Source organism: Pelophylax lessonae, assembly GCF_965119305.1.
Source record: "Pelophylax lessonae genome assembly, chromosome: 7".
NCBI lineage: Eukaryota > Metazoa > Chordata > Amphibia > Anura > Ranidae > Pelophylax > Pelophylax lessonae.
The window spans coordinates 124,548,626-124,564,305 of record NC_138774.1 but is presented as its reverse complement, the minus strand read 5'-3'; the positions used below and the strand labels follow the sequence as shown (position 1 = coordinate 124,564,305).

Genomic DNA, 15,680 nt, shown 5'->3' with positions numbered 1-15,680 from the left:
TTATTGGCTGTGTGTTGAGTTATTTTGAGGGGACAGCAATTTTACACTGTTATACAAGCTGTACACTCACTTCTTTACATTGTAGCAGTGTAATTTCTTCAGTGTTGCCACATGAAAAGGTATAATAAAATATTTTAAAAAAATGTTAGGGGTGTACTAATTTTTGTGAGATACTGTTTGTATGTAACTTATGGTAGTATGTTAAGCTTGATATCCTTTTGGTTAAAAAAAAAAAAAAAAAAACCCTTCTACAAATGTGATAGATAAATCACATGTGGTAAGGAAATGGCTGAGTCAATTAATATCAGAAGCAAGTTTTCATGTTGAGAGGTCTGGATGTGTGAAAAAAAGTGATGATACATTTAAAGACTTATCAAAGGTTATAGTAAAAGAAATGAGAACATTTTAGAAGTGACTAAGTGATTGGTTAGTTCTAGGAAGAGTGAAATGTAGACAGGGCACTTTGTGAAAAGATGCAGTAACCAAGTATAGAACTCATACAGACATCATTTAATTATTAGGAATTAAGATTGGCCATGTATTCTGTCACACATATCATAATCCTCATATGGGTTGTGGCACTGAGATTAACTTTGTACCAGCATGTTAGTCACCAGTTGGAAGTTATTAAGGTATTGTCTTAGCTGATGTCATCTTTTGTAGCCCTACATACTAAATACACTCCCCCTAATTATCCTTATATAATTGAAGGTCTTAGTTTCTAGTTACACCTGTTGCAGGCAAACATTAACATTTTGTCTTTAAGATTACTCAAGGGACATGGTCCACATAGGGCATTTGATTCTGATAGTCCTCCTGATATTTATCTTTTATAGTCAGCTGATTTACTTACTACCTTACTTTGGTCTTCTATATTCTTATTTTCTGAATCTTACCATGCTACATTGTACACTAAGGGTTTTTTGTCTCGCTTTCTCTGAGAGAGGTTGTGCAATTTCTAAACACTTTGAATAAGGACAAATATAGGAGATCTAAACCGAGCATAGGAGGAGTCCAATGGCTTAGGTTTAGATGACAGTTTATGCAGTGCATTGTCTCTGGGTGAATTGTACGAGCTTCCTTAGGCTACTTAATAGGTAAAAGAAATTGCTAGATTAGTGAAAAGTTGCTTCATTTGTGGCTATATCTTTACAATTAGACAATATTTAGGTTTACATTTTCACATTGGGGTTGATGTACTAAAGGGAAATAGTTATTCACTTTGCAAATGAAGTTGTACTTTGCATGGGAACTACTCCCACAGTTTATGAATTTGACCCAATCATGTGCAAGGACAAAAACACATTTTTCCTGTAACATTATTGGTTGATGTAAGTCAGCAGCAGCACCTCATTCGGTAAGTTCTGAGGTCTTATAAAGTGAACACTCTGTTTACCTTTAGTAAATCAATCCAAGTATGCTCAAAAGGTCATTTACCTAGAAAAAGAAAGTATCTTAAATGCATTTTAATCAAATAACTGCCCACAAGTTTACAACTGGCTGAATTAAATTTCTTTATAATGGTTTGGTTTAGGGCCGGGACAAGGGTTGGGCAGAAGGGTTGAGTGCCATGGGCACAGTATTACATGAAGGGGGAGGGGCGCACTGGAGCCGCTCTCTTCTGAAGCTGCCTCACTTATAGAAGTGACGGTTGTGTCATTTACTGTCAGGCAGAGCAGGGAACTTGATAGTTGCTGGAGGGAGGAGACTGCTCTCTCCTTACTCCAATAGCAACCTATAGACGGAAGAGAGGAGGACAGCCACAGAAAACACCTCCTTCTGTGTATAGAGCACTGGGGAGTGAGGGTAGAGCGCCCTTCAGTCTGTTTCCAAAGAGTAGAGAAATGCAGCCTTTTTCCAACCTCAGGAGGAAAAATAAAAATAACGTATGTGCAATGACTGTTCCTCGCCCCCGGCATGTCAGGATCCTGCTAACCTCTACAGTCACCCTTTTTGTGTCCAATGGAGGGACAAAGCTACAGCATTCCTAGAAGTTAATAGCAGCACGGAGCAACTGAGCAGAGCCACTGCTCTCTATTGCTGTTACTGAAAGGAGGGAGGAAACTGCTTCAGCTCCCTACAATGGATTATTATTTGGGTGATGGTATTGCAGCAGAGGAGAGCTTGCTTTAAATAGACTAATAGCATGTATTTTGGAAAGGGGGGGGGGCATGGTTGAAATGCAGGGAGAGGGGTCTGACAGAGTTATGTGTTACACAGAGATAAGGAAAAAACACACTATTGCTGAAGAGCTTCTTCATCTCAACAAAAATTGCTCTTTTATTACTAATTAAAGTTAACAATAGCCAAGTCTGTACTAAGCTATTTAGAACTCTAGTTTGGATCACAATTGGAACATACATTTACTTTTCATCTTACAATTCAGATGAAAAAACATCTAATGAACTGGCCTATCCTTACTGCATATGTTTAAATTGCTTTTTTTGTTTTACTCATTCAGGATTTGTGAATTGATTCATAGCAAATGGAGCTATTAGAACCCTAATGGCAGTTGTTCTGTGTACCAACTCCGTCATCTTTGGTAGCACATTTAAGAATAGCAATGAATGTGTTTGCATTGTAAAATTTATTTACATTTCTGCTAGCTGTGGTCTATAGATCAGGATGTGTCTCCCACCTTAAACATACCAAAGTACGTATATTCGGAGCTGTAGTAGACACAGGTTGGATCTGTAACCTTGACAAATAACTGGTCATTTTCTTTAAAAGTAAACACGGCCCCAAGTTGGGTTGAGTGCAGTACACAGTCTTCTGTTGATGAGACAACTGTGTTCGCTCCTTTAAGTAAAATTTTTTCGGTTTCACCTGGTCGCTTCAGATAGATGGACTGTACAAATGGTGCTGTCTGAGGTTTTGCTAAATTAGCACAAAAAGCGACTTGAGAGTAAATATAATAAACTCCAGATGTTTCAATTCTAAGTTTGTCTTTTGTGTAAGTAATTTCATTTCGCATCGAAAAGTAACTTCTTTCACGCCACCAAAGACCTGGGGAGACAAAGAGCAATGTATTAACACTGATATTTTTTGTCTTTAACCAAAGGGAGATGTGACCCCCAAAAATGGAATACAATCTCACATAATATTTGCCATCTAAATATAACCTTCTAGAAAGCTGAGCATTTGCTTCTTTCTCATGGCCATCTGAGACTAACCTGCTAGTAGTGAGTTTTGGAAACCGGGACCTTTTTTTTTCCTCCAAGTGCATAAAAAATAAGTCTTTCAAAACTGATAATGCACTGTTAGATGGTCACTGGAGCTTTGAAGCACAAGCCCAGTGCTGATTTCCCTCTTGAACTCTTGTGGAAATGTCTCCACTCTGAAGTTCCAAAGCTCACCTATGCAACAACACCCAAAACTACAGCTTTGGGCCGCTTCACACTTCTAATATCAGGAACGTGTTTTCCTGCTCACGTTTTTTGTGTGCGTTTTGTATGGTTTTCCGCAAACCACGCATAAGGCATCCCAATAACTTAAATCAGCTGCACTCAACAACACACCAAAGAAGCTCATGTACCAAATTTTGCCACTGAGTCAGGGGCATTATGCGACATGTGTTTTTGTCGCTCGACAATCATGGCAAAATCACACTGCATTTGGGGTGCCATTAAAAATCATTGCACTAAAACCTGTATTGTGCATTTTTGCAGTGATTTAAGCATGATCTGGAATTGTTTTCAGAATTAAGCGATTCTGCCCAGAATTCCAGATACGCTAAGTGTGAACGGGGCCCTCATTGCTGAACCTAAGTTAAAATTGAAAAGGGACAGGCACATATCTCACCAAGATCAAATGGATGCTCAAATTTTTGACTTCCCGGAAACTCATTACTATTCCTAGCTCTGATATGGTCTGCAGATAGCCCAGTTGCAATGCAGTAGGAACCTTTGGCTTGAATCTGCTTCATTACCCACTATTATTGAGCTACATATGGGTACTCATGCCCCTTTCAATTTTTTTTATGGCAGTGAATAGAGGCCTTTTTTACTCCAGCCAGACCTCAGCAACTTGGGAAGGGAAAAAAAGTTGATACAGGGTGTAGGAACCAGCTCCACTTTTTTGAGCAGCAGATGTTTTTATTATGGCTTATGATATGTCATCTTTGTCCACATGTGAATTTGCCACTTAAAATTGCTTGATTGCTCTGCCTGAGCAGGGACTCCTCACTTTACTAGTAGAGTCAATTTTAATAATAATGGAAGTAGACAGCAACCAAATATAATTGTGCTAGGACTGGGCTTTAGCAATCCACTGGACACCAGTGAGGGGGCCTTTTTTAAAATGGTTCTGTTTGTGGCTAAAATCTCCACAAGACTATAACCCCTGAACATAGGGCACTAGCCTTTAGATGTTATCGCTGAAGTCAAACTGACATGAAGATAGTTGGGAACTGGATACTGAATTAGCAATAAACCACCCATTGATTAGAAATGAGAAAGATTTGTGTGGCTTTTAATTTATGACCCAGCATACTTTATTGGTCAGCATTTGCAGTGTGCTTTGCTGTTTGCATTTTGAAGTCCTTGGCTGTCACAGACATATGAATACCAAGCCAACTGCAGTGTTGCAACACATACATCATTCCCAACCAATTAACCTATAAAATAGGGTGGAATAAATGATCATGTGATCAAGTGGTGATATGAGACCACAGCATTCATATTTGCATCTGAGTCATGATGAGGTGCAGTGACCTACTTATAAATCTTTCCAGTTGTCATTTTCATTTGTTTTTCTCTTTCTTTCTGTATTACTTTTATCTGCTAGTTTTTTAACTATGAAAACATTTTGATCAGAATATTTTTCTTTCTTTCCTTTTTGAACTTGCCTGGGCCACCTCCTGTTTTGTTCTTGTCATCTAACCAAACTTTTTCATTCTTTTCACCTCCACATGACTTGAAGGTTTGCTTAAAACACCCCCTTTCCCCAACCATTTATTTTTTATTTTTTTTTTACAGAGTATATAACGATTTTAAAAACAGTATTATTAAAGTAAATCTATACCCTTGCAATAAAACATTTTGATAGGGAAGCATATAGGCTCTTCTTTAGTATCAGAGCCAGATAAAAACCCTACATTATTTAGTGAATAAACCCCACATCACCATTTAGAAAACTAAACCACACATCGCCATTTAGAAAACTAAACCCCCACATCACCATTTAGAAAAATAAACCCCACATCACCATTTAGAAAACTAAACCACACATCACCATTTAGAAAACTAAACCACACATCACCATTTAGAAAAATAAACCCCCACATCATCATTTACAAAAATAAACCCCCACATCACCATTTTAGTGAATAAACCCCCCACATCACCATTTAATGAATAAACTCCAACAGCGTAGCCGAGCCCTGTTAGATGAAAAATGTCATCTTCATCTTCAGCCAATTGGCTTACACTTAAAAACCCGCATGTCAGGACACAGGAAGTCAATCAGTTTCTCCCAGAAGTGTCTGGTGAAAGGAATCTATTGGACAACAGATTTTTATTTTTTATTTCTGCATTCTGTAACAGCCCTGTAAACGCTGAGATTGGTCAAGTACAGGGCTGTTACAGAATGCAGAAATAAAAAATAAAAATGACTTTGTGCTCTATATAGCTACCAACAGTCCTGATTTTATTAAAACAAGTTTTTATGTTGGTTAAATTAGTAAATTGTGATAACGAATGAAAGTGCTATATATAAACTATATAATAAAAGAATAGAACCTGAACCATTCTCTGATTATATAGATTATATATAGCACCTTCATTAGTTCTCATTGTTTACTAATTTAACCAGCATAAGGACTTGTTTTAGCATATGTAACTGGTGTTCAAACCACACATGTGAGGTATCGCCACAAACAGTAGAGCGAGAGCAATGATTCTAGCACTAGACCTCCTCTTTAACTCTAAACCTGTAACCTGTAAAAAAAATTATATTTTTAAGTACTGAAGTTTGGTGCCATTCCACAAGTGTGTGCAATTTTAAAGTGTGACATGTTCGGTATCTATTTACTCGGCGTAACATATCTTTCACATTATACAAAAAAGATCAGGCTATCTTTAGAGTTTTTTTTTTTTATTTTTTTATTCATTTAACTGTTTTTTTTTTTTTTTTTTTAAATGCACTTGAAAAATTGCTGCACAAATACCGAAATACTGTTTGACATAAAAAGTTGCAACAACCACCATTCTATTCCCTATACAAATAATTATTATATATTGTTTTGGGGTAATTTACTATATTTAAAAAAAATGTACTCAAGCAGGTGGCTTAATGGACAAATTACTGAAGTTTGAAATTATAACTTCAAACCAGTAATTCCACAGTAAATAGATAAATACATTATTATGTTATAGCATATAGCATAATAATATATTATTTTGCTTGATTAAAAAATTACCTTTTCAGGAGCAGCAGATTCTCCCTCTTAACTGTGTGAGGGAAAATATGGGATTATGGGTAAACCTTATACCTATAAACCCATGTTATTTCGTTGTAGTTAAGAGGACTGGGCTGGAAGGGAGCATTTGTCTTTTAGACACATGCCCCCTTCTATGACACTGCAGTGAGAGGAGAGCCTCCACTACAGCATTTGTATTGGACAGCTTTGACCAATGGTGACAAGAAATCAGAGGCACTGTGAGCTCATCCTCTGCTGCAAACAGCTTCTGACAGGCTGTGCAAGGAGCCCTAAAACTCCGGAACCATGGGTGCTAGAGGTGCTAGGAGCCCCTTTTTTGATCAGTGGTGGGGTAGCACTTCAGGTACCTACCTACCCCAAATAGTGTCTCTATGACCCCATGTCACTGAGCTATGACCCTCTGAAGCTCGATTGTTTTGTTTTTTTTTTTTTTTTTTTTTTTTTTTTTTTTTTTAAAACTGTAATTTTTATTATTTAGAAAAAATAGTTGTAGTACAATACATAGAATCACGTTTATCAATAAGTATAATAGTAGGGTACAAAAAATACTCATAACATGGTATTACAATGTTAACAGTCAGCATTCAGAGGTTTGCATAAGCAAGATCCAACGCGGTTCAGGGTTCTAAGACTCCTTCATCAGGGAAGTCTCTGTAATAAACTGTTGATATGGTCTATTAATAAAGAAACTGTCATATTAAAAAAGTTTTGAAACATATACGTAACGAAAAAGCACACACAGACACCACCACAATCAACCAAAAACAGATCACAACATCACAATCACGGAACGTGGATAACCCATAACTCCATGACTGTGATGCCACGATCTATCCCTAGCCGACTGCAACAATATCCATGCATACCCCTTCGCTACATACATGTCCCAAAACCCCTTTTTTTTTTCAATGATTTTTATTGAAAGTTTTCACAAAAATAGTGCAAAATATACACACATAATAAAAAATCAGTGCATAATAAACGTTAACAGTGGTATAACCATAGCAAACATTAGATAATACTTCTATAAAAGGTCGAAACTATAACGTGGCAAGGGCTAGCACCTCAAAACACAAAAAACAGGAGCCTCAAGGTATCTAGAGGGACCTTCACCGAGGGTAAACAGGGCCAACCACCCCGAGCATTTAATCACATTGTGCGTACTACACAGGATAAGTGGCTAGATCGTGATCCCACAGATCTTTGCCCCAGCCTGGGCTGGGGACATGGGGTACTAAGCCCTTAGAATACAGTACCACTGTTAACCCCATATCGTAAACTGAGACAAATCGTAGAAAAAGAGAAAGAGAAAGGACAATAGAGCCACAAGAAAAGAAGAGAAAAGGGAAAAGAGAGAAGAGAAAAGATTTGTACGATTGGACCCGACCCCGCCCCCGCACCCCACCCCCAGACCTTCCCGAGTCCATCAGGTACCCCCAGTGAGGTAGTTAATCCACGATCCCCATACCTTGTCAAACACACGCAATTTGTCCTCCAGTTGAGCCGTCAGGCGCTCATTAACCATAATCCAATTCAGTTTGTGCCTAAGCAGCTCAAATGGTATCGTAGCAGACTTCCAGGATCTCGCTATTGTTATTTTTGCTGCAGTAAATATGAACGTTATGAGCCGCCTCTGCGCTCTATTGGCTGTATCCACCTTTTTGCCCAACAGTGCCTGCTGAGGAGACTTGAGTAGGTTTATTTGCGTGAGGGTGTAGATGAAATTGTACACTCTAATCCAAAAGCGTCGGGCCTTCGGGCATTGCCACCAAACATGGAACATCGTACCCTCTTGGCCACACCCCCGGAAACACCGCGAGGATGCTCCTGGCACAAAGGATGCTATCCTGACTGGTACCATGTACCAGCGCAGGAGCACTTTGTAGTTGGCCTCGATGATTGAAGTGTTAACTAGAGACCTGGAAGCCTCTCGAGCCATATCGTGCCAGTCCGCCAACTCCACAACCTCCCCGACTTGTTTTGTTTTTTTATGTTTATGGCAGGTGAGGCTGCCTCCCCTGACTGCACGTCCTTGTAATCTATGCATGCCTTGGTACCAGAAGGAATACCTGTGCCATGCTTATCCTGTTCCTGTGGGTGAAGAAGTTAGTAATTGCAGGGGAGCACTTGGACTTCACAATGCTGAAGGAGAGGCAAGCAAAGCAAACTCCTGTTCTGCTTTATTTGCACTTGACTTTTACAGTTTGTGGCAATTTTTCATCACAAAAAATTTACAATAAAAAATATACTAGTGTTGTCATGAATGCTCACAAACACAACATTTCCCAAAATTCCTACTAAATACGAAAGACAAAATTGCAAACATTCTACAAGTTTGCTGCAAGTTCTGGTTCAGTAATGTTGTACAATAGTCATCCCACCACAGGGGTCGCTGTGACTTAAAGAGCTCTTGCTGTAGTCTCACCACTGCAACTTTGCTCTTGCTAGAGACTTGCCATGCAAATTTGCTACAAATTGGAAAAGTGTCAACTAGAACTGCTTCAAGTGCTCTGCAAGTGTACAGCTTGTCAGCAAAAATGTGCAGCAAGTTAACAGACTTACAATTCAACACTGCCATACATTTGTGGTAAGTTATATTTGCTATCTAGGCATGCAATTTTTTTTTTTTATGTGTTATCTCAACAAAGTAGTGGGAATCTGGCTTCAAAGTGCTGTTGAACACATCCAATATACCAACACTTTACAAGTGCCAACAGCTGTTCTCAATGGTTCCTCTCGTCAACCTTCGTGTCATTACTGTGATCCGTGACATAAAGATCAATGGGAATAATCATTGAAAGCCGCAGGGGACACAGGACATTGACACTCCTGGAAGTGTCGGTTTCTCTGCAGACTTAAGGCCCATACACACGATACGAAAATCTGAAGGAAAATTTAGTCCGACGAGCAATCTGCCGATTTTCGGATTGTTAGTATGGTGCTTTCGACAGCCGATTACGAATTTTCGGACGACAAAAACTGGATGTACAGGCTATAAAATGTTTATCGTATGTTAACACAACGTCCGATTTTCATTTAATTAGTACAGTTTTCGTCCGAAAAAAATCGTAAGAGCAAGACTAGGCATGCTCAGAAATGAAAGAACACATACAAAACAATTCAACACATGACATCACTTCTGAAGTAGAATTCTGTCGTACGAGAGTTTTTGTATGAAAGTAACATCTTCACTTTAGACATGAGACTAGCATGCAATAAAAAACGGACGACAGATCGTTCGATAATCTGATCGTGTGTACGGGACTTTAGGAAGAAACTTTCTCCAACGGAGAGGTGTCTGACAGCCCAGGCAGCGGAAGAGGCTAGTGAATACTACCTTCTTTTGCAGGAACTGCTTTCTAAAGAAGTTTAAATTACTGGTATGGTCACTTTAAGGAAAAGTACACCTGTATGCCTAACTTACATAGAACTTTGGTGTTTTAATAAAATACTACATATGACAGAAATGCTTAGTGTGGACATTCTGTTATATTTTTAAATACTGACTACATGTGTAAAAATATAATAGATTGATAAAAAGCCTCAACAAAATGATTCTATGTTTTGTTCATTCCATCTATAAACAATTAATCAAAAATGAATTGTCTCTAACAGAAAAATCTATTAAAATCCATCAAACTGTTCTATCATTTGACAAAGGATCCGCCTAAACTAAAATATCAACAGAGATAAGTCTATGATCAATCAGTTGTTTATCATCATGTGTAGAGCTATCATTTTAATATATATATATATATATTTTTTTTTTTTTTAATTTGTTGCCAATCTGTTAATCTAGCTAACAGAAACATTTGAGGTATTCACCACATACCATATTGGCTTCCTGTTCTAAACATCTGTATACACAGCAGAAAAGAAGACCTCTATAAGAACTTTTCAGAATATGCGTGTTTTTCAGATGACTTATTTTAAAAGCTGTTTGTGAAATAGTTGAAGGGATTGTTATGAGACATACAGCTAATATCACTTTTGTCGCAAAACCTTCTCATAGCATTCTCTCAAAACAGTACTAGTGAACTTCAGATTCCTTTTAAGGGCTCAACGTCCCCATATATTTTAATTGATAAGTATCAAGAAATAAATCATTTGTTCACAGTTCTCTCTTTTTCAGTATATTGGAATCATCATGTTGCAAATGAAGAAAAGGTTATCGAGAAGCTAACCTAATGCTACTAAATGATGACAATCAGTAGCATAGCTAATGGCACCTCCCCTTCTATTTTGTTGCCACCATCTGCAATGCTTACTTTTTATCTCAAAGCTTGATCAGTAAAATTGCTGCTGTTATACATTAATTAAAGAGAAGTATAATGGGGAGCAATTGTTTGTTAGAAACGCCAAGAAATCGACATTAAGAGAACCACATACATGTTTGTCTTATCTACTGAACCCCAAAAAAACTTTTGGAAGATTCACCAAAGTTTTAATTTGTTCTGTTCATACTAATCTACACTGTCTAGATCAGTGTTTCTCAACCTTTATCCAGTCAAGGCATCCTTTAAAATTACGGATGGTCTTGAGGCACCCCGGTCTAAAATGTATAAAATTAAACAAAATAGTTTTACATACTGTAGCAGACTCCACACACATTGGACACCCACCCACACACATTGGACAATCCAAGGGGATTTATTCTTTAAAAGCAAATACATTTTTATACACTGTTACTACTGACTAGTGTAGCACCCTACAAGGAAGGTGCTAGGCAAAAGTATAGTGGGCCTTGGCTGCCTAACAGCAGGGCCATGATTTTCAGCTGGGCTGTCATGTCTCCCAGGTGTGGCTGTTGAGAGGGGAGTCTCCCCACTGGCTCCATGAGAGGATTCTCATTGGGCAGTGGAGGAAACCCAATCAGAGGCTCATTCAAGCCTGTATCTACCCCAGAAGGCAGATTTTGCCACAGAGGATTCTAGGAGTGGGTATAAGTTTGAGGTGAACGCATGATGCAGCGTATTTGGCGGGAAGCAGAGTCCCAGGGAGGGAGAGTATGGCTATCTCTCCCCCTGTCAGAAGGATCAGGTGTCTCGGGTGGCTGCCTGAGAGTACAGAGAGAGCTGAGCTGAGCTGCAGAGAGGATCCGGTGTGCCGAGGACCAATTGAGATAGAGGGGTTCAGTTCAAGGAAAGCATTCCAAGTTTGTGAGTACTGTGAATTGCCCCTGAGGGTCTGCCTAGTGTAGAGGGGACCACTCCGGTGAAGGTCCCAGGGATCCAGGAGCCAGCTAGTGTAAAGGGGGTGCCTAGTCAGAGGACCCTGAAGTGTTAGAGGGGGTGCCTAGTCAGAGGACCCTGAACTGTAAAGGGGACGCCAGCAGTTGGGCCCTGAAGAGTTAAGTGTGCAGTGTGCAGTGTACAGTGTAGCAGCACAAGCAGTTACAAGGAGCTACCTTAGTCAGGGAAGGGCTGGAGGGAGCTATTCGCAGGACTAGACAGAGTGCCAAGAGTCAAGTGTTGCTACAGTCCTGGATCTTCTGAGTCAACCATCTTCTGAGTCAACCAAGGAATTAGTCGAAGTTTCAGCACAGTTCAGCAAAACCGTATTTTCAAGCGCCAGGAATCGTTGGTCAGCATTCAGCTGGCGTCAGGACAGCGCTAAAAGGCATTTTTATACAAAGTGTCCCAGTTAAACCTAGTTAAGCCAGAGCAGTATCCCACTCATTCCCTTTTCCCATCCCCATTACAAAATAAATAAAACAAACCAAGGATGCCGGAATGGTCATTGTCTCAGCTCTCACACTTGGGTTTTCAACTTAAATGTGTTGGAAGTGTTACCGGTAACAATGGCAGATCCATATTAGGCCTAATGCCTGGAAATCCTGCTACACTAGTATTCCTCATTTTCTTTTCCCCACACAGCTAACGTGACCCCCAGTGCAGACAGAGTGGGACGGGGTCAAAAAAGGATGCTATGCATATGCCTAATGTCCTCCTTATCAATCATTGACATCAGGAGTTGTTAGGATGTCGGCGGCTGGCCTGCCCAATGCCAAAACGCAATGTTGCACAATGAAAACTTTTTGAGCAACCTCAATCCACCTGCTGGCTGTTACTCAGTTTTGGGCAATTTGGAGCAATTTCTAAGCATTTTTCCAAGACACCTGAAAAACCCAGAAGGCACCCCAGTTAAAAAGCGTGGTCTAGATGGACACACAATGCCCATCTACAAACCAAAACCCATCATATAAATATCATCAAATACAAACTGCCTTGAATGCTGGGGCCATCATTAGGTCCTGTTCCTTTCATTCTGAAGAGTTAATTTACCTGACAGCTCTCATAGTCCAGAGAAGAGCCATGCAGAGAAGTTTCTTTGTGTTGGCACAGAGCACAATGACGCTTCCCATGTGTTCCTTGCACATGGTCACTATGACATCAGACCATGTACCAAGGGTTAAGCTGATATCCTGAAGAATTTCAGGAATTTAAACTAATAGCATTAAAAAATAAATTATGTTTAAGGAATACATGGCTGCAATAATTGGTGTGCTTATATCTGCCTATATTTCAGCTTTAATTTCTGTTGTTCATCTGAGTGATCATCTAGATGCAAAAAGACCTTTAAACAAGCTGAATAATCAAGGCTGGACAAAAGTCTTTCTTTCCATCAGACTCTTGCACTAGTATTACATTTTGGTTTGATGAAACAAAAGAGAAACTGACAAAACCACAATGGTATTGCTTTAAAGTATGTGTATGAGACGACCACCCACTAATGTCTCATAAAATAATATTTATGTAGAGTTTGAAAAAGGAAACCTAACCTTTAATTTTGAGGTGCGGGGTGACAATTGCGGAAACTTTCTTATTTTAAACCAAGAAAGTAGTTGTGTGTAGCTCATGTGTGTGCAAGTATATGTTTATTTCTTCGTATAACCCCACCCACTGAAAATTAGGTTTAAAAAATCCATATTGCCCACAATAACAAATAAAACTTCCACCTGACAATTGTTTAGTACATGTCCTCCCCATCCTTTAACGAGTTTCTAATGAATATCTGTGTTTCCACAGCATCTTGCAGCGGCATGCTATTCCATCCGGTTTGCGTTTAGTTGGACCATCATTTATTTTTCAACAGGACAATGACCCCAAACACACCTCCAGGCTGTGTAAAGGCTATTTGACCAAGAAGGAGAGTGATGGGGTGCTGCGCCAGATGACCTGGCCTCCACAGTCACCGGACCTGAACCCAATCGAGATGGTTTGGGGTGAGCTGGACCGCAGAGTGAAGGCAAAAGGGCCAACAAGTGCTAAGCATCTCTGGGATCTCCTTCAAGACTGTTGGAAGACCATTTCAGGTGACTACCTCTTGAAGCTCATCAAGAGAATGCCAAGAGTGTGCAAAGCAGTAATCAAAGCAAAAGGTGGCTACTTTGAAGAACCTAGAATATGACATATTTTCAGTTGTTTCACACTTTTTTGTTATGTATATAATTCCACATGTGTTAATTCATAGTTTTGATGCCTTCAGTGTGAATCTACAATTTTCATAGTCATGAAAATAAAGAAAACTCTTTGAATGAGAAGGTGGGTCCAAACTTTTGGTCTGTACTGTGTGTATATATATATATATATATATATATATATATATATATATCTAATTTATCATTATAAACAAAAAAAAGTTAAAAAATCCAGCATAACATTCTGGCCCCATTAAATCAACCTTTTTACTTACTGTATGTAGATAAAAAAACAAACATGTCATACTTACCTGCTCTGTGCAATGGTTTTGCATATACAGCCCCGATCCTCTTCTTTTTGGGTCCCCCACTGGCAGTCTGGTCTCCCCCCCTCCTTCTGAGTGCCCTCATAGCAAGCCTCTTGACTCACTCCCAAGCCATGCTCTGTGTGTCCATTTACACACAGTGTGTGGCTTGGCCATGCCCTTGCTTTCTCCTCATTGGTTCACTGGCTGTGATTGGCAGCTCCTGCTGCTGTGTGAGCTAATGAGGAGAGAGAGAGAGACCCTTGAGCCACTGCTCTCATGCACATCGCTGGATCAAGATGGGGCTCCGGTAAGTATAGGGCTGGGGAGGGGAGCTGCACCCAGAAGGGTTTTTTACCCTAATGCATAGAATGCATTAAGGTAAAAAAAAAAAAACCTTAAGCCTTTAGAACCACTTTAATACATATAACCTAAACACATTTCATCACACAAATTAAAAATTTGCTAAAAATAATGTTTATCTAGAAACCTATACTATTGGTTTTATATTTCAACCTGTACTGTGTTGCTGTATATCACCATATTATCTTCCTCCCTGCACAACCGTCAGTAAGGTAAGTATTTTTGTTTTAGGGGTAAATATGTATGAATAGGCATGCTTCAAAGGTCCACATGAATTGTAATCTCAGCACATAGTCATAGTGATGCTAGATGATAATTAACAATATAGCATACAGGCTGTCTTTTAGCTTTTTTGATATGGCTTATGAATTACAATTACATTCATTGCATGTAATACAATTTTCCAGGTGCTAAGTGGATTAATAAATGGATCTCTTGCTCAAACTTTTTTTTAAAAGTAGAACTATGGGCAAAACTTTTTTTTTTTTTTCATTTTGGATAGGGGAGGGTTATAACCCCTATCAGATTTTTTTTTTTTTTCGCCATTTCTGTCCCATTGTTGGGATTTCCTTTCACTTCCTGTCCTGTAGACAAACAGGAAGTGAGAGGAAATCTCTGCAAATTAAGGGGATTTCTTGGGTATCCATAGGTCACCAGAACTAGTGTTCCCATTGGAAGATTTCCCCTCCATTATTTTTCTGGGAACAACCCAAAATTTGGGATTTTCTTTTACTTTCACTTTCAATGATAATGGTAATCAGGACAAAAAGAGAGAGGCTGAATCTCCTTGATGGGGACACAGGCAGGAATAAAAACTTGACAGGGACTCTCATCCCTCTCCAATCTATCCAAAACAATCTATGCTTTTGGTATACTTTAAGCTTTGGTAGGGAAAGGTAAAACACTTGTCAGTATTTTACATTGTAGTACTATCTGTGTCCCTGCTGGGGAGATTGACTCTCTATGTGCCCTGGTTACCACTGTTACTGAGGCAGACCGTGATGGGAAATCCAAAATGATACGGTTGTCACTGAAAAAAGGAATAAAGGGGATATCTTTAGTGACAAGTGTCTACATGGGGATTTCCTCCTATTTTAGAAAAGTTTTCTCGCACTTCCTGTTTTGTCTTCAGAACAAGAAGTAAACAATAATC

The 15,680-nt window shown here is 39.2% G+C and overlaps 1 protein-coding gene across 1 annotated transcript in view; it reads right to left on the bottom strand.

The window, feature by feature from the left end:
• Positions 1 to 2,476: 2,476 nt before the first annotated feature.
• CD40LG (CD40 ligand) overlaps positions 2,477 to 15,680 on the bottom strand; it is a 206,123-nt gene continuing 192,919 nt past the window's right edge. Inside the window, exon 8 of the mRNA XM_082263560.1 lies at positions 2,477 to 3,006. Within this exon, the coding sequence (XP_082119686.1) occupies positions 2,621 to 3,006 (386 nt within the window). The 3' untranslated portion in view covers positions 2,477 to 2,620. The remainder of the gene's footprint in view (positions 3,007 to 15,680) is intronic.